Raw genomic sequence first — 22,752 nt, 5'->3', positions numbered from 1 at the left:
GAACTTCGGTTAACATACGATAAGGAGAAGTCGACTTGGAACTTCGGACTAGCCGACCTACATTGGCTCGCTGATAGTTTAAATAGGAATAGTGGCGAGAGGCTGAAATGCCGGGGCTTGCCCATGTGTCCAGTAATGTTACCATTTTATTTGGCGTCAATGAACTATTGACGGATATGCGGGCCAACCCTGGTCTTGGTCTAGAACGTCTTATGCATGTAGTTAACTATTCACTATCGCATTTGCAACAAATTCATCCTTCGACAGATTGCTTGGCGCTTAGGACTAAACCTGATAGGTCGAAAACGAAGACGGAACTTTATTGATTTGGTATTAGACTTTAGAGAGATGACCTATGAATGTTCAACATCCAGAGAAGTTGGGAAAGTTCTGAAAGCGACTAGCTGTTATTTAAAGTGTCTTAAGTTCGATATCGTATAACTGGCCACAAAGTACCAGCGCCTGACCCCTATCATTAATGTCACCAAACCTTTATGCCATGCCATTAAAGTCATTAAAATCGAAGAACCCATTTGCATCCATCATTGACTGATCCATCCCCAAATATCCCATATCTATATACGTCGCAACATCTGGCACACCCGAATCAACAGATTTGAACCACTCATCCGTAAACATTCCTTGATCAATAGTTTCTCGCGAAGCTTGCGGATCAGGCGCGGCAAGCAAAGAGTCAATCTGACATGCAAAGAAACGAGCAAGATCAAAGTAGAGATGTACAGATGATGATGCTGGAAGGTGTTGTACCACGCGGTCAAAGAATGGAATAACACTGATGACTTTTTCTGCAGCAGCGGCGGTTTCTTCTGCTGTGATGCCGCCTTTCTTTACAGCCTGGGTACCAGGTTAGTGATGTTCAAAAGACCCAAGGAAGGAAGAGGCTTACCCGAAGCACCTCAGTCATAGCGTGGCAGATCATAATGAACTGGTTATTCTGAAAGCCAACTGAGACGTCGTTCATTGTTTTATCTGTTACTAAATGGTCAAAGATACGCCCAGCAACTTCAATGCTCTTTCTCTGGATGATCAAAAGCGCTGATGTCGTCGCACTGTCAGAGGCGGTCAAGTCTCGCAAAGCCTGGGCGTTGAAGACAAGAATACTGTGATCCATGTAGAAAGCCAGGATAGGGAGATATTTCGAAGATGGTAGGTCATCGGATTGACAGCGTTCGTTGCGGACGCGAGTGAGGCGCTCGTAAGCTTCTTTGTGCCACTCCAGGATCGAAGCCGGTGTCGATACTATATGCCTACGTTTCTCCATTGCTTGGAGCTGTGACAGGTATCGTTAGCTGGGATCAGTCGCGTCAGTTTTCAACTTACCAATAACCCCCTAATCTCGATCACTCCACTGATGATACGATCTGTTGGTTCTGCCATAGGTGACTTCCACCAGTCTACTGCAGTACGGGGTACTGCCCTCCAGCTCATACACTGCAAACGACCATTGAGGGCCCCGAAGCCTTTATCTACGATAAAGGTGTATAGCCACGTTCTCTCATAGTTTCTGGCATACCTATCGGCTAGCTCTGGCGAAGCATTGGGAAATTCTGTGTTGACATATTCTCTCACAACGTCTGGTCTGTTAATTCCCATCTCCTTGGCCAACTGAACAGCCTGCGAAGAAGTCAGCGCATATCTGGAAAAATATGGAAATACCTACATGGCTTAGTGTCAGCCAGTATGGATCATCTGCTTGCCTTGCAGAGAGAGGAGCCCAGTATTGGTAGGCGATAATGGCTTGAATAGTTGATAGGGATTTTACCGATGCGGCGATACACCATCTAATATTGCCACTGGCTAATGATGACAGAACGGGGTATATGGCTCGGTCGCGAGGACGTGCTGAGACAGCACACCCCAGAGCGCAGATCACGGAGAATAAAGTGAATGAGCACCCATAGACATATTCGCGAGTATGTAATGTAGCGTCGAGAAGGCCGATCAAAGGATGGCGAATCTGGAAGAATCTTTGCTATTTGTGAGCATTACGGCGATCTCATACATGGGTTGTGGACTTACAGTTGGAAGTAAAGTGAAGCGTCATTGTCATCGATCAATCTTGAAGCAAGAGGATCGCAAGTGTCTCTCTCCAACTTGAATGGAGAGTCAACTGCTTGAGTCGCGAGAATCTCCCAATCTTTCTGTTGGGCTCGATGTGAAGCTGGTACGGGTTAGAGGGCAGGAAAGAAGAAATATGCTTTCACCTACCAAAATACACGGCGAGTCGTTCTTTTATTGGTGCCATTATAGCCTCACGCATACCCGGCTGCATCGGCATCTGAGACCTAAGTCTGTCACAAGCCGCAGAGGAACTCATAGAAATAGCAGCAGTGACCATGGTTATGGGTGAGACCAAACCATCTGCATCATCGCTCTCGTCATAACTGACTGATCGTCGATGAGTGACAGACCGCGACGATTGACTCGCATCGTGGCCATACTCAGGCGCTGAATCAGTGCCCTGTCCATGTGTCCACGGAGTTCCTCTTATAGACACTGTTGTATTTGGACTGGGAAGAGTTTGACCTAGAAGGGCTGTGAGGACTTCCTCGCGAGCACCGCTTTCTTCGATGCGAGCGAGGAGCTTCTCTACACTATCTGGTTTGCTGTGAAGCAGTTAGAAACGCCCCATGAGTGAGTTACGGTCTTACTTTGTGCTGCCATGCTTACGACCCCTGTTAGAACGAGCTGGATATTTACAAACGCGATCATGAGAAGCGCAGCGAGAACTAATACCGCCGTGTCAGTCTCAGGTGGACATGGTCAAGGCTAGACCGACTTACCAAGGATCCTGGCGATCGCACTTCTGCCTCGATGCACGACAGCTAAAGCATGCAACCTGATGCTGCTGCACCTTTTCAGCCGGAATCTCCATTTCGGTTATCTCTGTATCGTTAGGGGTGGACCTGGGGGGATCGTTAGTCGCCAAGAGTGAAATGCGGGAGGTTCGGGGTCTTGTAAAGTGGTCGCTGTTTTGATCTAGACCCCGGTAGTATCCACACGTGATCGTCCTGAGTAATCAGTGGACCAGAGCATTCCCCGGAAATGGATAGTATGAACCTCGAACGGCGTTTAATCATCGAAGAACTACATCGTATGATTATTTGGTAGATGGGCATTCAATCTTAATAAACTCTTAGAGGAGAAGACTACAATGTATGCTATGAATTGCTCCGAAAGAGCTCTAATATGTTTCATCCAATTTGGGCATCTATAGGGTAGGATTTCAACATCAACATCAAAATAAAGCATAGAAGTGAAATGAATACCATCTGATCAACAAGAATATTGCTTGATCTACTTTAGTGAACAGAACTACTTTATCCCATCATTTTATGCATCTAAGAGTGGGTCGGAGACACAGCACAAACGAGCCTATTATCGGGTCGCCTTATATCTCAAACAAACCCAACATAGCGAAACACAGTGGTCATGTCGCCGGTATCATACCTCCTACAACCACCTTCAGAAGTGGTTGTCTGGTGATTTTCAAGTTTCCAACGTTCCTGCAGTCCGGAATGTCCTCCATCCCTTGCATAAAAGGCTCTGGCCTGAGTCCAAAGACCAGGAATGAGCTCCCTATAGTCTATGGGGTTGCGATATTGAAAACCAGACAACAAAGAATGGTCGCAATCAGAGGGTTCAAAACGAAGGAATAGGGCGAAAACATTGTCGGTTTAGTCTGTGGTTCTCGCCATTCTAAGAACGCGGCATAGTCGTTGTTCGACATGGCGACATATCTGAGCCTATCGCCATGGCTTCTATAGATATCCTCCAGGGTCCACTCCTTCTCCTCTGCAGGACCGGCGATTGCCTCCATTTGACACAGAAGCCAGTCGTGGAACTCTTCCCACTCCATAGTGTCGGATGAGAATAGTGCTCAATCGATAAGAATAATGCTGGTGAATGCGGATACTCTGACTGGAAGAGGGTAAGACCGGGGCGAAAGGGTGCCGAACACTGACAACGAAATACAAGATAGAGGCTGGGACTTCTAGAACGATTGTGGACAGAGGGAGAGAAAGGGATAAAATCCAAGCAAATACCAGACCTAGGGGCTGCGAGAAGGAAAGAAACACAGTTGAGATTGAGGGATGAGAATGGTGTTACGCTATAACCTGAACAGTGGCAGTGACGTTACCCCTTCGGCATTGGCTAAAAGGTATGTAACTATCTCAAAGCTGCTACTAGATACGGAAGCCTATTGGGAACAGCCAATAGTTGATCAGTTGAATCATTCAATGACTTGAATCTCAGAGACTAGTGTTCAACTAGGTACACAACAGATAGTCTATTGTTCGGACTGTTTGTATCACATAATTGCCATATCTTTCGAACAGTATATGCGCAAGTCGCGGTGGATGAGACCAATCGCTCGAATTGTTCTGCCATCGTCACAAAGGTGTCTTGAATGTAGTCAAATTACTATGTTTTCTGTCACGCGTCTATTTCATTACAACAAAGAGCTTAGTTAAGTCATTCAATCAAGTTTGTTCAACGGCCAGATAGCCGCATAGGCAGATGCTTCACTCGTTTTCGTTTTGAGAAGATAACAAGCGTTATGTTAAAGCTCGTCTCCGTTGAAGACAAATAATAGCAGAAGATTAGGGTAACTACCGGCCGTAGCACAACAAGAACTCAGTGAATACTTGCGATACTGGTTTGCTTTTGAGTCTCTGGATCGAAGGAGACAAAGCCTCTTTGTCCGATTTATCGTGGGAAGTTCTAACGCTTAAAATAAAAAATACAATAATGATCAGTCGCCAATCATCTTCCCTTCAATCACAGGTATCCATGCCCGCCTCCCGGCGAACTTCCATAGCCTCCAGCTGGCGCCAATCCGCCACCATGCGTTGTCCCTGAAACACCACCATAGACTCCCCCATTAACACCTCCATTTGGCCCTCCACTGACTCCAGAATAAACACCGCCATTGACACCACCGTACAGGCCGCCGCCATGCGGTCCACCGACGCCTAACGATCCATTGCCAGAGCTGTAGCCAACTCCGTAGCCGTACTTGTCTTTGTCCCCTGATGGTCTTGGACTGCCGTCGAACTTGCTTCCTTGGAGTCTTGATGTAGCTTCTGGTGTTCTGCGCCCAAGACTTGTTGGCCGTGGAGGCGGTAGATCGTCCTTTTCGTCTTTGTCTTTTGAGAAGAGATTGAATAAGCACATTTGAAGGATTGATAGGTTGTAGGATAGATATTTGAGTCGATAAAAGCTTAGGGATAGAGTTCGAGTTGTGAAATTTTAGGTTTTTGTCGTTGAAAATTTTGAGATTAGGAACAAGATTAAGGAACCGCGTATTTAGGGGTAGAGATTGACTTTTAAAACGACAGCGAGGAATATTTAGAATTAAGGTTTCTCGTCTCCGACACGCGTTCCAGCGTTAAAAAGCGGGTTTTAGTGGCTGTGCGAGCCTACTATGGCCAATGGGACAGACCGTTTGAGCGCTTGGACGGCACCGCCACTAGTGCTGGGACCTTGGAGGCGCCTGATCTAGCACTGCCTGACAAGACCCTGCATTCAGCTCTTGCGACACGCATGACACGACAGCATTACGAGGCTGTATTCAGGCCATTTATGGGACTCACGTACATTTTTGTTCCCTTAGGGTTTTATCAATGTAATCCCCTGAACTTCTCAAAGCCTTGACTGCCAGACTTACGAGAGCGCTACCGCCGAGAACAATCCAGGATTCGCTAGAAATCAAGCTTCTTATCAGAACAACACATACACTTTTGTTTTCGCATTCAAATATCGTATTTACAGTCCTCTTGCATGCCTGCACAGGCAAACTTTCGCAGCCAGAAAGTCACTGCGACTTTCCTATATAACTCGCCCCCTGCCAGGCTTGCACCATGAAAGAACAGTGCCTCAAAGCACCTGTAGTACACGCTTCATCTCATCACTAGAAAGTTTTCCAGCATACTCGCGAGCACTGCCAAACTGTCCCTTCATATCTGGATCTGCGCCTTGACTCAACAGCCATTTCACCCTTTCAATAGCCCCCGCCATGACGGCATTGACAATTGGATACTGCGCCGTCATATGGCGCGAGTTCAACTTGTCGTTCACCTGTGCACCGTTTTTCACTAGCAATTCCATGACAGGAATCCTCGCCTCATCAAATTCTTTGCTTGGTGTCACAACTCCGGCGTGAGGATTTGACCCCGGCGGATAGGCGCCCGCCGCATAATACAATGGTGCTCCGTTGTCAATTTTAGCACCAGTGTTGAGGAGCTTCTGCACCATTTCAGCGGTGCCCATCCCTGCTGCAATCTCGAGTGCCTCGCAAGAATTCGTTTCAGGTTCGCCGAAACGGTCTCGATTGTCCTGTTGTTTGCCAAGATTTGGATCTGCGCCATTCTCAAGAAACCAATCAAGAAGACCATCGTTGCCCGCGCGGATAACGGAGGGTAGTAGGACAGCTCCGTAAAAACCAGGCGTGTTTACAGTCCAGCCGTGCTGCAGGAGCAGTTCGAATAAGAGCTTTTGCTGGTCTATTGGAGCGGCCAAAGCCCACGATGGAGTTATTCTGGTGATCGGTGCTCCAGAGTCAAGTAAGTAGCGCGTAACATCAACCTTGCCGCTACCCAAAGCGTTGAAAAGACCTTCATGAAGGAAGGCTGGCGTGCGAGATTGAGAGGTAACGATGGACTCGACAGTAGACGTATCACCGTCTCGACAGGCCTTGCCGAATTGGATAAAATCGGGCTGTGAGGCAGCAAAGCCGTTGAAAAGCATGAGATCGCTAGGCTCAGTGATGGGAATATCATCGTAGGAGGCGCCCATGCGATTGCCCGCGCGTCGCTGTTCTGGTGTCATTCGCTGTAGCTCGTCGAATTGACGCTTGACCTGGGCGAGTACAATTTGTACTACTGTAGGCGGCATGTTTTGCTGCTGCTGTCGCATCGTAGCCTGTCGCCCACTCCATGCGAGGGCCTCTTGAGTTTGCCCTGACGACATTGTTTTCGTGGTTTTATTCTTGGTCGCTCAACTTCAGTGATGACAGTTCCAACCTCACGTTGCGCGTAAGGCTGAGAATCTGCTGGTTTTGTGCTGATCTTAGCTGACGTAATGCTCAACTTGAAACATCGATCCTTACTCCTAGTACTAAGGTACCCAGTGGAAGAGAAGGATTCTTGAGTCCTTTCCTTGAGTGGTCAAAAAGCCTTAGAAACGTCCTTAGTTCTATTTAATTCTCGATAGTATACCTACCGTATATCATATAAATCATTATCTAGTAATGTCGCTTGCCAAATGTGTTTGTCCCTGAATATTGAGCCCAGAATACTGTGACGACCTAGATCTGTGACATCACTCAGGAAAGCCTATCAAAAAAATTAAAAAAATAAACCGGGAAATCATAATAACCCTCAAAATTGCACAATGAACGAGGCTAATCCGGCCATAAATAAGGCACCGAATATACGGACAGCACTTGATCCCGCCCCATTAGTTTCCTTCGGTGCCGCAGTGTCAGTTGAAGCGCTAGTAGCCGTGGCCTCTGCACTTGTAGCCTTAGTCTCACTTCCAGTGGCTTGAGCAGCACTAGAATCCTCTGTTGTCGTGGCCTGAGATGCTCTTTCAAACAGTTCCTGGCCCTTGGTGATGACGATTGGCAGCGTACCAAACTTGAGCTCAAACTCTTTCGTGATACTCCCAAAACCAGTTGCAATATCTGTAATCCCGTCTTCCCCGGTTTCCTTTGGCAACGCCATGGTCGTACAAATCTGAGGCGTCCCACTGCTCACAAGGCACTCAACAGAGCTGGCGCCGCCCAGGTCGTTCAAAGCCAACATCCAATGGAAGATGCCCGTTAAAGCCGCGCCAGCTGGGACAGTCTTACTTGCCCATGGCCCAATGACAATGGAGTTATTGTACCCGGATGATTCGCATGCTGCGGAGACTTCGTCGGGGCAGTATAATTGGATCGTTGTTGCTGTTGGATTGGCGGCGATGACTACGGCTGAGGGCGTTTGTTCTTTGTAGAGAGCCAAGGGAAGTATGAAAACCGGTGTGGTGAGTGCTGGCGACATTCTAGTTATAATGAACGACGATGGTGGGATGTTGGCGATGAACAGTCTTGAGTGGGATGGTCAGGCTTTAAGAGAAACAACGGGGCGCATGGATCTCGGCGAATTCTGAAAATGGAATGTCAACTGATGATTCTGGTTGGTCAACTCATGGTGCGATGAATAAGAGCCTGCTAGGGCTGAGTTTGGCTGGTAATTTCGGGTTCAAGGTTAAAGCCGGCTAATGTGATGGCTCGCGATCAAGCGGAATTCCGCTCTGATACATACTCTTCATGTAATTACCTTGTAACATACCAGACTCCTACTGTGATCCAAGATGGCAACAAATTCTGAGCGATGGCATCTGACTAGTTCATGATAAGAGAAGCAATCAAAGCCATGGCCACAACGCCCGCAACACAAACAGCATTCGATCCAGCCACATTCGTTTCCTCCGGTGACGATGTATCAGTTGAAGTTGCTGTAGCTTTCCCAAGTAGCTCCTGACCAGCAGTGATTACAATTGACATGTACGTAAATCGCGTTGCCAACGTCTTGTCTGGATACATATTCGCCGCGGTTTCAGTGACTGGGCCTCCGTAAATATCTTCATCCATCCTAGTCCTGGGTTGCATCTCTGTGACTAAGCTCGTGCATGTCTGAGGCATGCCGCTACTCATAAGACACTCCACAGACAGAGCTGTCCCCCAGTAGCTATTAGCAAGATAAAAGTGAAATGTGCCTGTCGATGCTGAGCCTTCTGGAACGACAGTACTAGCCCATGGTCCGACGACAAAGGTGTTGCTGTATACAAATGGACAATCGGATTGGACGGGACATCCCAATTCGATGGTCGTCGCTGTAGGATTAACGCTTATAACCGAACCCGTTGGAGTGTGTATCATGTACTCTTCGGCGTCGTAAATGAACAAGGTCGGAGTGACTGGTGGGAAGGTTTCAGTCGCGGCTTTCCGTCGTGGGGCAGAGACCTCACTGGCGTCCTCTGTAGGTGTAGCTTGAACATCAGTCCCCAGCTGCTCCAGGCCCGAGGTGAGGACGATTGGCAACTGAACGGTATCCAGCATGCCCTCCGTCTCAGTCACAGTCCAGCTATGGCTCGTCCACTCCCTCTCTGTATGCGATCTCGCAATGCCTAGTGTTACTTGAAGGCCAGTACAAGTCTTACGTATGCCAGAGCTCATGAGACACTCATACGACAATTCCTCACTCTCCGACCCCCAATGCCATCGAAACGTTCCAGTGGAAGGTAGACCTTCTGGAACGACTGTACTGGCCCATGGCCCGACCACGAAGGTGTTGGTATAGTTCTGGCCACAGTGGATCTTCTCGTGGTTTCTTGGGCACCGAAGGCCGAATGTTGTTGCGGTGGGATTCGCGTTTATGACTGAACCGGTCGGTCTCACCATAGTGTAAATTGCCACGGAAATGATATTGACGGTTGCCGTAAGTGCGGATGACATTTTGAAAAGAGATGCGGATGAAGCAGAAGTAGCCTTAGACACGGCTGAGCTGGTGCTGGGCAGCAGAAATATTCAGCTAAACCTCTAACTTATATAGAAATAGAAAAGCATGAAGCGGTCGGTGATCTCCAAGAATGGAAGCTCGAATATCATGATGTCCATTGGTTCATCCATCGCCAAGCAGAAAAAGCCACTGCCAAGATTGTGATGTATTGATGGTTAAAACCGGATAATCGTCCGAATAGAGGCAAGTTTGGTCTCTTTCGGGCACGTTGGCTCCCTCCCGATATTTGGGAATTCACATGTAAGTAAAACTGAGGAATTCCGAAAATTAAAGGCCTGAGTTCAATAAGTCTATTTGTTCAAGGCAATGCGTCAAGTCCTCTGTTGTACATATGGTGCCATTGATCAACAACTGAACCAAACTTCGCGACAGCTCTTTAGGAACATCTAGCACTCACCAATTACAAAAGTTCTACTGCCTTATCATATCTTTCACAAGCGACAGAAACTTTCTTCCCAGTATATTCGGATGGAGAGTCCATTTTCCAATAACTAGGAATCGTTATGCATGCTATCGATAGTCTCTGCCCTCTGTGTTACTATACCGGCTCGGCGACGGCACACAGTAATTCTAAGCTATAAAGTACATTTCCTCTCCAGTAAGCTCCCACTTGTGCCAATAACCTATTCAGTGGCCTAATACTGACAGTGTCTCCCCAGTGAGTAGGAATCATACCGCTTTCGAACAAATTGATATCTCTATGTTCTGATGTTGGGGTAAGGCTACAAGCTCTCAACCATGAGTCTCAACTGTAAACAATAAATCATAGTTATATCTTAAACATTACATCAGAACACCTGGAAAATTGATATAGAATGTATCTGATATCATGAAAGCCTGACAGATGATTGAGCTGGTAGCTCAAATTCGAATTCGGCCAGTTCTCAGATCGTTTCAAGCCGAACTTACAGCTATCTCATATGGGAAAACGAGACTACCCACGTTTATTTTTCTAATTGCTGAGACTCCATGAGAGGGAAGCATGCTTTTTTCGTAGTAATTCGACTGGAATTGCTCCCGTACTAAGTTAATCGGCACCCGCGTTATACTCGCATTGTCAAGCCGCCTCTCTGGAGCTACCATAGCAAATTCTCAGCAGCAGCAACCGTCCAGCCACAAAGAAGGAATTTCATTGAAATGGAGATTTTGAAATGAACGCGATGCTTGCATTTAAGTCATTCCATGTCGTAGGATATAGATATACTCAAGAACAGCCAATCTCAAACTTGACTGCAACATCGTGCACTGTGAAGATAAGCCCGCAGCGCTTCTTATCATCCAATCAGCGGCCTTGTTCTTATCGCGAACATTCAACCATTTAATACCCTGTTACCCCAGACTTTGAGCCTCTAAACCAATTGCTCGCTTCAATCGACAGATACCAATACTCATGTGATCACAGAAGCACATGACAGGGAAACGATCACGAAAAGGCTGTGGTGAGTGTAGAAAACGAAGGCGTAAGTGTGACGAAGTGAAGCCGAGCTGCGGCCAATGCGTCTCGAATCAGCGGAGCTGCAAATATGAGTTGAGGCTTGTCTGGAGCCAGGCTGTACATAACAGACGAAATGGTATGCGTATCCCGGAATGAAGGCAATATCACTCATTGACCCCATTGAATAGGCTCAAGTGGTTCAATAAATTTCAGCGGCAACCTAGAACTCGGCACAGAACAGGATATCTCCGTATCATCAATACCAGAGTCCCTACCAAATGGCTTGGCACTCCCAAGGCGATACAAGAAGCTGCTGCATCATTTTGCTGAAGGTGTTCTGGCATCGTTGTCGAGTCACCCAACCATTCACGATGACTTTCGTCGGGGCCTTATGCCCACCATGCTCGAATCTCCTCATCTCCTCTCTGCCAGTCTGGCACTGTCAACCGCAAGCTTTGAGTCAAGGGGCATAATAGAAGTCGAAGGAACGAGCACATCTCGAATAATGGAACACCTGCAATCTTCGGGCCTACCTTTGCTGAGATCAGCACTGGCACAAGGGCAGCAGAGCGAGATCCTTATTGCGACATGTCTGGTCTGGTGCCTAGCGGACGTGTTTTCGGGCCAGCAGGGAATGTTCAGGTGGCCTATCCATTTGCAGGGGATAAAGGCTCTACTTCACGGTCGTCGTGATTATCAGAGATTCGTGGCTGGGGACAACGCCTTGAGATCTGCGATGAAGCATCTCTTCATGCTTTATCGGAGTCTGGAGACTCTACCGCACGTACCTAAAATAACATCAGAGAAGGCCAACTTGATTGTTCCCACGAATACCGCATACAATCATCAGATTGATGGCTTTTTGGGATATAGCGAAGAGCTGCTCGACATATTACAACAAATCAATGCATATACACCAGGATCATGGCCAGAAGTCTCTGCTATTGATGCAGATACCTTACTCGGCAAGCTGAACGCTATGATCAGGAGGGATGTCAAGTCACCGCCAGGCGTCTCAATCTCTTCGCTTTCATCACAATCAGGTCGCGACTTTGCGCTCTGTAACAAAGTCTTCCAACAAGCGACCCTAATCCAGCTTTATCGACAGTTATATGGCTTGCCTTCGTCATCACAACCTATACAGGATGCTGTTCACACTATGAGCGGAATGATAAGCAACATGGCCCAAGGCGAGCCATGCAACACATGGGTCGCGATGGCGATGCCTCTGTTTACAGTAGGTTGTGAGGCTTACAAGGAGGAGCAGAAGACCTTCATTCTTGACAAAATCCACAAACTTGAGATTTGTATCGGCTCGTTGCATGTCAAGGTGATTGAGCAGGCTCTCAAAGATGTTTGGAAAATCAGAGAGGATTGCAACGATTTCGAGGGGAATCTGTGTGCCAGTCACTTACTGGGTAAGTTACTCCCTTAAACCCTCTATCAAGCACAAGGCTGACCGCACCTTAACGAACAGAAAACTTGTCATATAATATTGTTTTATTTTGAGGAGCCCCGACTATAAACCGCAAGCTCAAGCCGAACGTATTAAGCGCACCCTATCTGTGTCCAATTTGTATGCCACACTGTATCGAATGTCTTGGTGGAGATATGGAGATATTTAGTCCATTGTTGCCGAGAGCGACCTTAACTATCGTCATTTTACAACTCATCTTCCTTCTTTCCCTCAACCATTCGGCTGAGAGGTCCCTTCTTGACCATGATAGACATAACCTCGTAGAGAACGTCAGCTGCTGCCATGGTAGTGTGCTCAGCATTAGTGTCGTAGGCAGGCTATACCTCTTCGTTAGTCTTGATCATTATTACCTAGACTCCTGGAGTAGAACTTACGGCAACCTCAACAATGTCTGCAGCAATGAGGTTCAAGCTTTCCAAGCCTCGGACAATGGTTCGAAGCTCTCGGGTAGACCAGCCTCCGGTCTCGGGAGTACCAGTTGCAGGTGCGAAAGCAGGGTCAAGCGTATCGATATCGATGGATAGATAAACAGGGCGATCTGTACCGACGCGCTTGAGAATCTTCTCAATGATACCGCCAGTGCCAATGGTGTCGATCTCACGAGCCTCCACGATCTCGAAGCCACAGTATCCATCGTTATCGTAATCGCTTGGGCCACTCAGGGTAGTTCTGATACCAGCATGGATGTTGGTATCGTTGCGGAGCAGGCCCTCCATAGCAGCGTGGTAGAAGTATGTGCCGTGGTTGATGGCAGCAACCTCTGAAGGGGAGCCACCAAAGACCTTGGGCTTCCCTATCTCTCAGTTAGCATGGGTAAGAAGGAAATGAGTTAACTATGACATACAAGTGTCAAGATGACTGTCGAAGTGAATCACTGTCACGGGTCCATAGGCACGGTTGATGGATCGAAGGAGGGGTAGAGTGATAGTATGGTCACCTCCAAGGGTGATGACTCTAGGAAGAGTTCGGCTCTTGAGGGCTGGACCAGACTTGTCTGCATCTGTGGCCGGCGGGCGAGAGAGGATGTTGTAGTGACCCTCCTCGATCTGTCGAAGGGCCCACTGGTTATCGTACCTTCAGGCCGTCAGTACAACGATACATGAGATGAGAGACTACTTACGAGGTGACTGGGATATCACCACAGTCGAGCACTGTTGCCCAGCTGTTAAAAGGGTTGGTAGCCAGAGGTACATTGTAACCTCCACTACAGAATGAGTTAGTCTTAATGTCGGAAAGGCAATGCGAAGGCTGGCTTACTAAAGGTTGAGTCTTCGAGAGCCTTGTCGGATACCAGAAGGTCCAAAGCGAGCACCAGGTCTGTAAGAAGTACCTGTATCAAAGGGAGCACCGATGAAAGCAATGTCATACTTGATGCTATTTGCCTTCAAGCATGGCTGGTATGGAAGACGCCCGAAGGTGCTGATACCGGAGAAGACGGAGTCGGCCTAGACTTGGTGAGTCTGATTTGCCACAATCGGAGTTGGAACACTTACCTGAGTGCCGCCATCGCCGGGAAGGGTGTTGTACCAGAGACCTTGGTGAGGGCCTGACATGGGCTCTTGGTCATGGCTATGGTCACCATGGGCGAGAGCCACGGAGGCAAGGCTTAGAGAGACGAGGGGCTTGTACAACATTCTGAGAGAGATTTTGAAGAGCAATGTTAAGAGTGCTGTATAGTGTGAATGGTAGAGTCATAGCAAGTATTTATGCCATGTCATAGCTCGGCTTCCGGAGACACTCAAATCAGGATCACAGTTACATTCATGCTAACCACTGGTCCGTCATTGCATCAACGTAATTCCATCTCCCAACTAATTCCTCTTTCTCCAAAGTGATATCATCACAAACACTTCCTGCAAGAATCATCATCACTTACAACCTCAAAATCAACGGGCGTCCAAGAAGCGCGTAGATATCTCAAATAGGCTAGTCTGGGGTAAATTCCTCGATGCAGCTAGAATTAGATCGGCACCCCGCAACCTCCGCATTCTTATCGTGGCTAAGTTGCCGGATCGAGTAAACCTATGATATGTGCTGATAAGCTTCTTGTGCGACGATGAATTCTCGTTGATATTGTTCAAGGCGATATTGTGTTACGTTTGGCGGAAGTTGATCATCGTGAGGTTGCAAATCCCGCAGACTAACAAAAATGGCGCGTTGCAGGTGAATATGCCGACATCCCACCATGACTGCATGCTTATCAGCAGTTCTGTGTTGGCAAAAGTTTTTACCAAACTGTAATAGTGCCTCTTACCAGCTTTTCGTTGTGGAGGATGGTGATCGGATTCAAGTAATTGGAAGATCCTGTTAGAGTTCCCTGAGCTTTGCTGGCTTTGCTGAAGTCCTGAAGCCTTCTCTTTCATCACTGTCACCATCACCATCCCAAGGGAGTAGCTGAAACCGAAACGGCAAGCAAAATGGCTCCTCAACCTCAAACTCGCCGCCCTCACTTTGAGTCCTTCCCCGACGAAGAAACCCCTCTAATTCAACCCATCCAAGACTCTTCGATCGAACCAAAGAGTCGCTCACCATGGCTAGACGAAACTGTCATACTCGTCAAAGCCTCTGTACCAGTCATACTGGCCTACATGCTCCAGAACAGTCTTCAAACAGTCTCCATCCTCATGGTTGGCCGTCTTTCGCCCGAATCTCTTGCGACCGCTGCGTTCTCCTACATGTTTGCCATGGCAACAGCCTGGCTCATTGCTCTCGGCGGTACAACTGCCCTCGATACGCTCGGCTCGAGTACCTATACAAGCTCGAAGAATAAACACGACCTGGGAATACTGTTGCAGAGGGGCTTATTTGTCTTGACTGGCTTTTATGCCGTGGTAGCTGTTATCTGGTGCTTCTCTGGATATATCTTCCGGGCTCTTGGACAAGAAGACTTTATCTGTGTTCAGGGACCCAAGTTTCTGCAGTTGTTGATTCCTGGTGGCCTCGGTTACGTATGGTTTGAGGCGATGAAGAAGTTTCTTCAAGCTCAAGGGATCTACCGGCCAGGTACCTATGCACTGCTCGTCACTTCTCCTCTCAATGCTCTGCTCAACTACGTTTTCATCTACCCTCTTGGTTTCGGTCTATATGGATCGCCCATCGCAACTGGCATCTCTTACTGGCTTTCTTTCTTCATCTTGGTTGGCTATGCCACCTTCGTGAAGGGAGGCGAATGCTGGGGCGGACTTGAGCCGCGTCGAGCTCTTCAGCATCTTGGCCCCTTTGCAAAGCTTGCTTTTCTCGGTGTCATTCACGTTGGTACAGAGTGGTGGGCTTTTGAGATTGTTGCTCTTGCAGCCGGCCGTCTCGGAACGATCCCTCTTGCCGCTCAGTCTGTTGTTATGACCTTGGACCAAATCATCAACACCATTCCCTTTGGGCTGGGAGTTGCTGCATCTTCTAGATTGGGCAATCTCTTGGGTTTGGGGGACCCTCTACAGGCAAGACGCTGTGCACATGCCGCAGCACTACTATCTGTGTTCTTTGGAACCGTTATCCTCGCGATCCTCATGTCTACAAAGAATGTTATCGGTCGCTTGTTCAACGATGACGAGGACGTCATTTCACTTGTCGCTCACATCATGCCTTACGTAGCACTCTTCCAGATCGCCGATGGTCTCAATGGAAGCTGTGGAGGAGCGTTACGAGGCATGGGGCGACAATGGGTTGGGGCACTTGTCAATTGTATTAGCTACTACGGAGGTGCGCTACCAGCTGGAATATGGCTTGCTTTCCATGGCTGGGGTCTTTCTGGACTTTGGGTTGGACAATGTGTTGCACTGTTTCTGGTTGGTATTCTGGAGTGGATTATAATTGCTTTATGTGACTGGCGAAAAGAGATTCAGAGGGCTGCAGAGAGAATTGAGAATGGAGGTATGGAGATTGTACACTAAGAGAGACTGCCAGGTAAAAAATATTAGATCAGTAAACATCACTTTAGAATCATGCAAATCTTTTCACTGACACCTCCAAAGTTCTATCCATTCCTTCATTCATCTGGGGACTTCCTTGTATGCCAATGCGGCACATATCGTCCGTTCAACCCAAGTTCTCCGCATGAATAATGTCGTAGCAAGGTCGTAAGATTCTGGACCGATGTAACGGTTCTGCGCCGAGATAAGACGGAAATCTGGAACCCCCAATTGATAAGGCGAGCTGGGGTAACAATTAGTCTCGCATTATAGCAAATCCCTCTGCTCTGATAAGGAAAACGTGGTATCGGCATCCGTCTGCTGCATGATAAACATGGTGCTAGCCAAAATAGGGTCGCACAGGCACTGAAGCCATTGAAGCCTATCTCCGTGCTACTTATCTTTGCCTCATATGGCCATGCATATATAGATATAAGTGCATGCGTCTCAATTGAAAATCGTGGTTTACAGCAGGAATTGTAGCATGTGATTGTCTGTAATTGTTTCCAAGCCTGCCTTCTTGTACCCTTTTTTATCACAGCTCTCAATCAGTCGGCTGACTTGTCAAACTCGCAATGGAGGTTGAGAAGGTCAATGGTGGTATCCTTGAGAAAGGAGACATCACTGAAGGAGAAACAACCGAACAAGGCTCTGTTATCAATGCCTCCGGCCACACAGATCAGCTTACTCGCCAGTATGGTCTTGTTGGACTCACAGGCATTGCAGTGACAGTCAACAATGCCTGGGTTGTCCTTGGTTCCTCAATCTCTGTCTCTATTCTCAGTGGTGGCATTTCAGGTGTTATCTATGGTCTCATAGTAGCAGTGATCTACTACACTTTCATCGGCTTGAGTATATCAGAGGTATGCATAACCTAACCCGAACCCAACTTGGCCCATCTGACATCTTCAAAGTTTGCTTCATCATGTCCTAGCTCCGGTGGCGTCTATCATTGGGCCACCATAGCTGCTGGGCCAAAATGGGGTCGTGTCACCGGTTTCTACACAGGTTGGATCAACTTCTACGGCTGGATGTTCGGTCTGGCATCTCTTGTCCAAGTCGCCGCCAACGCAGGAGTTCAATGCTATGCCACTCTCACACCCGGCTTTTCTCCCTCGGCATGGCATGTCTATGTCGCGTACCTGATCGTCATCTGGCTCAGTGCCTTCGTCGTCATTTTTTCGAACCGACTTGTTCCCTACACCCAGAAACTTGGCCTGTTCCTCGTTGTTGCCGGTGGTCTTGTGACTATCATTATCGTCGCCGTTATGCCCTCGAAGCATGCTTCTAGCGATTTTGTCTGGAACTCGTTCCATGAGAACAACCTGACCGGTTGGAATGACGGTGTCGCTTTTATGGTTGGCATTCTTAACGGCGCTTTCACGATTGGAACTCTTGATGCTATCACTCATATGGCTGAAGAGGCCAAGAACCCAAAGAAAGACCTGCCTAGAGCCATCTTTTTATACATCTCCATTGGCGGTGTCTATGCTTTAGCTTTCGCTGTGGTCTTGGGATACGCCATTTCTGATCTATCTGTTCTCCAAGGCAACTCCAACACATTTCCGTTGGCTGGTATCTACCATCAAGCGACTGGGAGTGCTGCAGCCACATTCGCATTGCTGTTCATTATTCTCATCTCGTCTCTTTGCTGCGTCATGGGAACAGTGCTGACCAACTGCCGTACCTACTGGTCCTTGGCTCGAGACCAAGCTGTGCCGTTCTCAAATTATTTCAGCAGAGTGAGTGCGAAGCTTGGTACCCCAGTCGAGTCAACGCTGTTCGTGGCAGTCATTGCCTCGGGTATCGGGGCAATCCCGCTGGGAAGTTCGGTCGGTTTCAGTAACTTGACCGGATCCTTCATCATCATCACAACTGTGTCTTACGCTATCCCAATTGTATCAAATGTCCTGAGTGGCCGCAAACGATTCTCGCCCGGTCCCTTCCACCTGAAGAACATGGGGTACTGGATCAATGGACTTACTATACTATTGATTGTGGTATTTGACGTGTTCTTTTGTTTCCGTAAGTATTCCTTAACCTGTGTGTTCTCTAAGATTTCACTGACAGTTGGTAGCCTTCGGCATGCCATTTGATGCAACAACGATGAACTACAACTCCGTCATTCTGTGCGGTCTATGTTTCTTGATTACGGTTTGGTGGTTCCTGTCAGCCTCGAAGCATTACCCAGGGCCTACATTTCATCAGGTCTATGACGGGGATGAAAACAAAGAGGCGGCATCATAGGAACGCGCAGATTACACTTCAGTTCTCCTATAATACATACATAAACTGTCAATATAATTACTGATTCCCTCTTCCCATTTCCGGAATCCATGTCCACCGAGTTTCGTCCCAGTCGGAAGGACTTCGCTGCCACGCAAGCCCCCGTGTCCCTCCCCCTTCACCTCCTCCTATGGGTTCCAGCCACTTGTCAATGGCCTCGGATGCTGTCTACATATCGAAAGAACCAGTCGATCCATGGTCTTGATAGATCTGGCTCACGTACTGGACCTCCAGATCAGTTCCCCATTCTTCTATTTGGTCAGTCACATCTTGCTCCTTGACTTCTCCCCCATGCTCCGGCACATTTTCTGCCTCGATTGTAATCCTGCTTTTTCCGGGAGTGAGTTTCAGTGATTGGTACTGTTCCTTGAGGCTGCTGAAGAAGTCTTCAACTGGAACGGCATCAAGCATATCACCAGCATGGAAGTCTTCAAAGATCTCACAGTCTTTGGCATTAAGCCAAAGCTCACGACTGAAGCTCTCATGGCCCACTGCGATACAGACAACATCGCTGGGGTCCGTCTGCTCTCCCTCTGATGACCAAAATTCCCAGTCTTGATGGTAGTTCTTGTGCTTCTCAAAATCGTCAAGATTGAAGGCAGTAAGATCAAGAAGTTTAGACTTGTAGTGGACATATTCGATACATGTGCTGTCAAAGTAGGTAAGGTGGCGGATGACTTGGATAGCATAGTCAGATTTGAAGTGTGCACAGGACACTGGAGTGAGCTCTGGCTATCCAGTTGGTGGAAGTGTCTTGAGGTAAGACTTGTCGTAATGCAAAGTTGTGAGGAACGTGTAAAAATCAATAAACAAAGTCCTGGGTTCATCGGGTGTCAATCGTGGCTCTTGTGGTTCATTAGAGACATCTGAGCCCTCGTATGAGTCATCATCTGACGCAGAAGGCGTTGGAGGATTTTCTGATTCAGCCATGGCGTTTGAAGTGATTGTTGTTGATAGAGTGACAGCTGGAGGGACGAAGTGCTTTATAGGAGAATCCAGGTCCAACTCTTCACAAGTGATGCTTTCGGGGATTTCTGCAATCATTCTGGCTACTCCACAGTAATAGGAAAAGCCTCAAGAGACAGCGAACAACATCTTGACGATGGCGTAATTCTCCACCGTGTTGGTAACCCCATCTTCATAGACAAAGGGTCGTTGAAGTTGGTCCCCAATTGTCTGATTGGGAAGGACCTCAAAGCTTCGAAGCTCCAACCGAGAGACTGATGACTTGAGATTGGATCTTCTTGTAATTAATCGCAGCTATAACCTTGACACTACTGTGCAAGAGCTGAAGGTCTGCGGTAGCGATACATGCACAGTGAAACTTCCTCTTATTTGGCTGTTAGTCAAGGGTCCAGGATACTGGGAATTACAAAGACAGCATTCTCGATTACCGTAGCGATTCTTGTCGCGCTACAACGTCCTTCTTTGATAGAATTTGGTGCTCATGATGGTAGTTGTTTTCAACCCATGAACCAGTCACAGTCCAGCACGTGTGTCATCATGCATAAGGCGGAGTCGTTGAGGCTCAGCACCCAGCACCTGTTAGATGAGGCAGACTCAGCTTTGCTACCTACCCCAGAAAGTTCTCCATCTCACCTCACCCGTAACTGCACATCCTTTCATCTTCATCAAAATGGCAGAAATTCTCGGTCTGGCTTCCAGTATCATCACAATAGTGGAGGTGGCTGGAAAGCTCGGCACCAACACCATTCGACTCAAGCGATTATGGGACGAAGTACAGGATGTCCCAGCTAGTATTCAGAGATGTATCGAGCAATTGGAGATCTTGGCCCCCGCCATCGAGGAAATGGACCACGAGTTTGAAAAGACCCGGAATATGATACAGAACGACTCGGCTGCCAAGCGAAGCCTTGAATATTCACGGAAAGCGGTAGAGACTCTCGACACGTTGGTCAGAGACATGGAGACACAGATCAGCGCGGCAAAGGCCAGTAGGAGACTGGTAGCTCAGCTCAAAGTCAGGATCAAAAGAGACGTGATTGAAGATCACCAGCATCGACTCACATCAGCCCTTCAATTGCTGTCTCTTTCCCAACAAACCTATTTGATGTAAGTCATGACCCATTGCCGAGTTGCTAGATATAAGAACTTATTGGCGTTCACAGTGCTTTATCGCGCGCCCAACCCGAAATCATCATTTCTGAAATAAGAAATTGGCGGGACTCAGAATATCAGAAGCGAATTTCTTTAGCCATTGAAGAAGACGACCAGTCTATAGAAGGTGAACGACCTGGAGAGCCACAAGTCGCAGAATCTCAAGACTATGTCAAGTCTTCTGTATCTAGTGATTTCGATTTGTGGTCCGCCAAAAGGCGATTGCCACAATTACGACCCAGTCTACTAGGCAGCTTCGCTTTCCACTCTTACGAGGTTGCCGAAAGCTCTTCAATCCACTATGTGCCAGACAAGGCACGATGTTAGTTCTTATCCCGCGTAAGTGCTACTAAAACAGCTAATGTTACGTCTAGTCTTTCAAACAAGGATTCATATGCCGTGGTTCATAAAAAGATCCTGGGACTTGTCAGTCCTTCGGGCGTCAACCGGGTGGACTTTTCAACTGAACACTAGAAACATTCGTCCCTGGAATGCTAAAATATTTGCGGCCCTCCTATGTGGGGAAGTTGAACATACTATTGAACTTCTCAAGAACAAAGAGGCATCAATATATGACGTTAGTCCTAATGGACGCTCATTGCTTCATGTGAGTAGCCACACCTTTCGATCTGACGCAGCTAACTTTTTAGGTTGCGACTTTGAGCGAACATATCGAATCCATCAAGGCTCTCCTCCTCATGGGAATGAAAGTTTCTGACATTGAGCCATCGGATCTATTTAGCTTTATATACTCCTGCTTCTGGGAAGATCCTCAAGCAAAGAGCCCAGTGGAGCTTGGCCGTCAATGGTTAAAAGAAATAGGGGGTATATCAACCGAGCATCTGAACAATCAGTACTTCTCTCGTACCTTCTGGGGAGTACCAAGCGTGTACACTCTTTTGTCGGAGACAGGATCTGTTCGTCAAATGTTGCCCTCATTTTCCTGGACCTGTGTCAACCCAGCGGTTCCTTTGGAACTGTTGAAGAGCGGTCTCGCTGTAGCCGCTGACTTCCCCCGGTGCATCTGTTCATCAGGTCCGGATGGTATTTGCCGCTGCTATACTTCGAGTCTCATGTTCCAGTATTTCCATGCACTCTTGAACAACGACAAGAGCTTCCCTGACTGGAGGCGCTTAGCAAGAAAGGCACTACTGGGAGTTTCGCCCTTGGATATCGTTCATCCCCATGAGGGAGCCTTCTGTAGTCTTACTAGTATCCTAAAAGCACTATGGAAGCGGCAGTTCCGACTCTTCCCTTTTGCAAGGTGGATACAAAACGCTGTTACTCTATGGCTCGAAGATGTTGCAGCGGCCGGCATCAACCTCGAAGAGTATATGAATCTAGAATTATTATACGGCCTGAACTTCCAAAAGAATGCCGTGTGTAAGGACATGAAAATGAAGATTCGACCAGGGGCACGTTTACCGGAGTCCGGGCCTTCACTGGTAATTCTGTCAGTTGGACCATGTGCTGGTGATTGGTCTTTCTCCTGGGATCCCTGTGTGGAAGAGCTATCTGGCGACTTCTGGACAGCGATTGAAGATATTCCAATAAAGGTGCCTGGAGCTTGGGTAGATGAGCGACCTGAAGACTTTGAGTCTCTTGTGGGAGGCCACCGATTATGTTGGCTCTGGCGGTACGCTACATATACGTTCAAGATGGCGATTGGAGACATTCAGAAGAAAAAACATCAGCAACAGATGCGATCGCGAGGGCCAGAGTGGACAGAGCGGAAAGATCGCGAGAGTTTACAAATACGAGGAATGATGACGTGCGGGGAGTTTCCACCTCATTAACCAGGTTATTGGGATTAACTGGTTGTTAAGAAACATCCCGGATCGCTGTTAGTAACATGTTGACGAACAGAGTTGGAAGTTGTAGCCATACTGGATTCTCAAATGACACGTTGACGCTGATTGATCCTAGTTAAATGCCTGGGTA

At 47.7% G+C, this 22,752-nt stretch overlaps 12 protein-coding genes across 12 annotated transcripts; 4 read left to right on the top strand and 8 right to left on the bottom strand.

Moving 5' to 3' along the window:
- Positions 1 to 492: 492 nt before the first annotated feature.
- On the bottom strand, positions 493 to 2,896 carry FMAN_06233 (uncharacterized protein; the record flags this gene model as incomplete). The annotated part of the gene is made up of 8 exons (XM_041827013.1): positions 493 to 855; positions 908 to 1,291; positions 1,342 to 1,635; positions 1,682 to 1,988; positions 2,041 to 2,182; positions 2,230 to 2,615; positions 2,673 to 2,750; positions 2,805 to 2,896. The coding sequence occupies 8 exons, from the start codon at positions 2,894 to 2,896 to the stop codon at positions 493 to 495; spliced, it is 2,046 nt and encodes a 681-aa protein (XP_041678018.1).
- A 523-nt stretch (positions 2,897 to 3,419) lies between these two features.
- On the bottom strand, positions 3,420 to 3,880 carry FMAN_06234 (uncharacterized protein; the record flags this gene model as incomplete). Its single annotated transcript, XM_041827012.1, has 2 exons — positions 3,420 to 3,607; positions 3,640 to 3,880. The coding sequence occupies 2 exons, from the start codon at positions 3,878 to 3,880 to the stop codon at positions 3,420 to 3,422; spliced, it is 429 nt and encodes a 142-aa protein (XP_041678017.1).
- A 923-nt stretch (positions 3,881 to 4,803) lies between these two features.
- FMAN_06235 (uncharacterized protein) lies at positions 4,804 to 5,199 on the bottom strand (the record flags this gene model as incomplete). The annotated part of the gene is made up of 1 exon (XM_041827011.1): positions 4,804 to 5,199. The coding sequence occupies one exon, from the start codon at positions 5,197 to 5,199 to the stop codon at positions 4,804 to 4,806; it is 396 nt and encodes a 131-aa protein (XP_041678016.1).
- Positions 5,200 to 5,901: 702 nt separating this feature from the next.
- On the bottom strand, positions 5,902 to 6,993 carry FMAN_06236 (uncharacterized protein; the record flags this gene model as incomplete). The annotated part of the gene is made up of 1 exon (XM_041827010.1): positions 5,902 to 6,993. One exon carries the CDS (start codon positions 6,991 to 6,993, stop codon positions 5,902 to 5,904), a length of 1,092 nt encoding a protein of 363 aa, XP_041678015.1.
- A 410-nt stretch (positions 6,994 to 7,403) lies between these two features.
- On the bottom strand, positions 7,404 to 8,066 carry FMAN_06237 (uncharacterized protein; the record flags this gene model as incomplete). Its single annotated transcript, XM_041827008.1, has 1 exon — positions 7,404 to 8,066. One exon carries the CDS (start codon positions 8,064 to 8,066, stop codon positions 7,404 to 7,406), a length of 663 nt encoding a protein of 220 aa, XP_041678014.1.
- Positions 8,067 to 8,410: 344 nt separating this feature from the next.
- On the bottom strand, positions 8,411 to 9,469 carry FMAN_06238 (uncharacterized protein; the record flags this gene model as incomplete). Its single annotated transcript, XM_041827007.1, has 1 exon — positions 8,411 to 9,469. One exon carries the CDS (start codon positions 9,467 to 9,469, stop codon positions 8,411 to 8,413), a length of 1,059 nt encoding a protein of 352 aa, XP_041678013.1.
- Positions 9,470 to 10,995: 1,526 nt separating this feature from the next.
- FMAN_06239 (uncharacterized protein) lies at positions 10,996 to 12,531 on the top strand (the record flags this gene model as incomplete). The annotated part of the gene is made up of 3 exons (XM_041827006.1): positions 10,996 to 11,158; positions 11,211 to 12,440; positions 12,500 to 12,531. 3 exons carry the CDS (start codon positions 10,996 to 10,998, stop codon positions 12,529 to 12,531), a joined length of 1,425 nt encoding a protein of 474 aa, XP_041678012.1.
- A 153-nt stretch (positions 12,532 to 12,684) lies between these two features.
- Positions 12,685 to 14,133, bottom strand: FMAN_06240 (uncharacterized protein; the record flags this gene model as incomplete). The annotated part of the gene is made up of 6 exons (XM_041827005.1): positions 12,685 to 12,816; positions 12,874 to 13,292; positions 13,344 to 13,573; positions 13,620 to 13,703; positions 13,757 to 13,944; positions 13,993 to 14,133. 6 exons carry the CDS (start codon positions 14,131 to 14,133, stop codon positions 12,685 to 12,687), a joined length of 1,194 nt encoding a protein of 397 aa, XP_041678011.1.
- A 783-nt stretch (positions 14,134 to 14,916) lies between these two features.
- FMAN_06241 (uncharacterized protein) lies at positions 14,917 to 16,389 on the top strand (the record flags this gene model as incomplete). Its single annotated transcript, XM_041827004.1, has 1 exon — positions 14,917 to 16,389. The coding sequence occupies one exon, from the start codon at positions 14,917 to 14,919 to the stop codon at positions 16,387 to 16,389; it is 1,473 nt and encodes a 490-aa protein (XP_041678010.1).
- Positions 16,390 to 16,982: 593 nt separating this feature from the next.
- On the top strand, positions 16,983 to 18,654 carry FMAN_06242 (uncharacterized protein; the record flags this gene model as incomplete). The annotated part of the gene is made up of 3 exons (XM_041827003.1): positions 16,983 to 17,270; positions 17,322 to 18,432; positions 18,485 to 18,654. 3 exons carry the CDS (start codon positions 16,983 to 16,985, stop codon positions 18,652 to 18,654), a joined length of 1,569 nt encoding a protein of 522 aa, XP_041678009.1.
- Positions 18,655 to 18,861: 207 nt separating this feature from the next.
- On the bottom strand, positions 18,862 to 19,737 carry FMAN_06243 (uncharacterized protein; the record flags this gene model as incomplete). The annotated part of the gene is made up of 2 exons (XM_041827002.1): positions 18,862 to 19,342; positions 19,460 to 19,737. 2 exons carry the CDS (start codon positions 19,735 to 19,737, stop codon positions 18,862 to 18,864), a joined length of 759 nt encoding a protein of 252 aa, XP_041678008.1.
- A 592-nt stretch (positions 19,738 to 20,329) lies between these two features.
- Positions 20,330 to 22,607, top strand: FMAN_06244 (uncharacterized protein; the record flags this gene model as incomplete). The annotated part of the gene is made up of 4 exons (XM_041827001.1): positions 20,330 to 20,766; positions 20,823 to 21,133; positions 21,186 to 21,418; positions 21,462 to 22,607. The coding sequence occupies 4 exons, from the start codon at positions 20,330 to 20,332 to the stop codon at positions 22,605 to 22,607; spliced, it is 2,127 nt and encodes a 708-aa protein (XP_041678007.1).
- Positions 22,608 to 22,752: the final 145 nt, after the last annotated feature.

The sequence above is a fragment of the Fusarium mangiferae genome (assembly GCF_900044065.1).
Source record: "Fusarium mangiferae strain MRC7560 genome assembly, contig: FMAN_scaffold002, whole genome shotgun sequence".
Taxonomy (NCBI): domain Eukaryota; kingdom Fungi; phylum Ascomycota; class Sordariomycetes; order Hypocreales; family Nectriaceae; genus Fusarium; species Fusarium mangiferae.
This window is presented reverse-complemented; position numbering and strand designations above follow the sequence as displayed.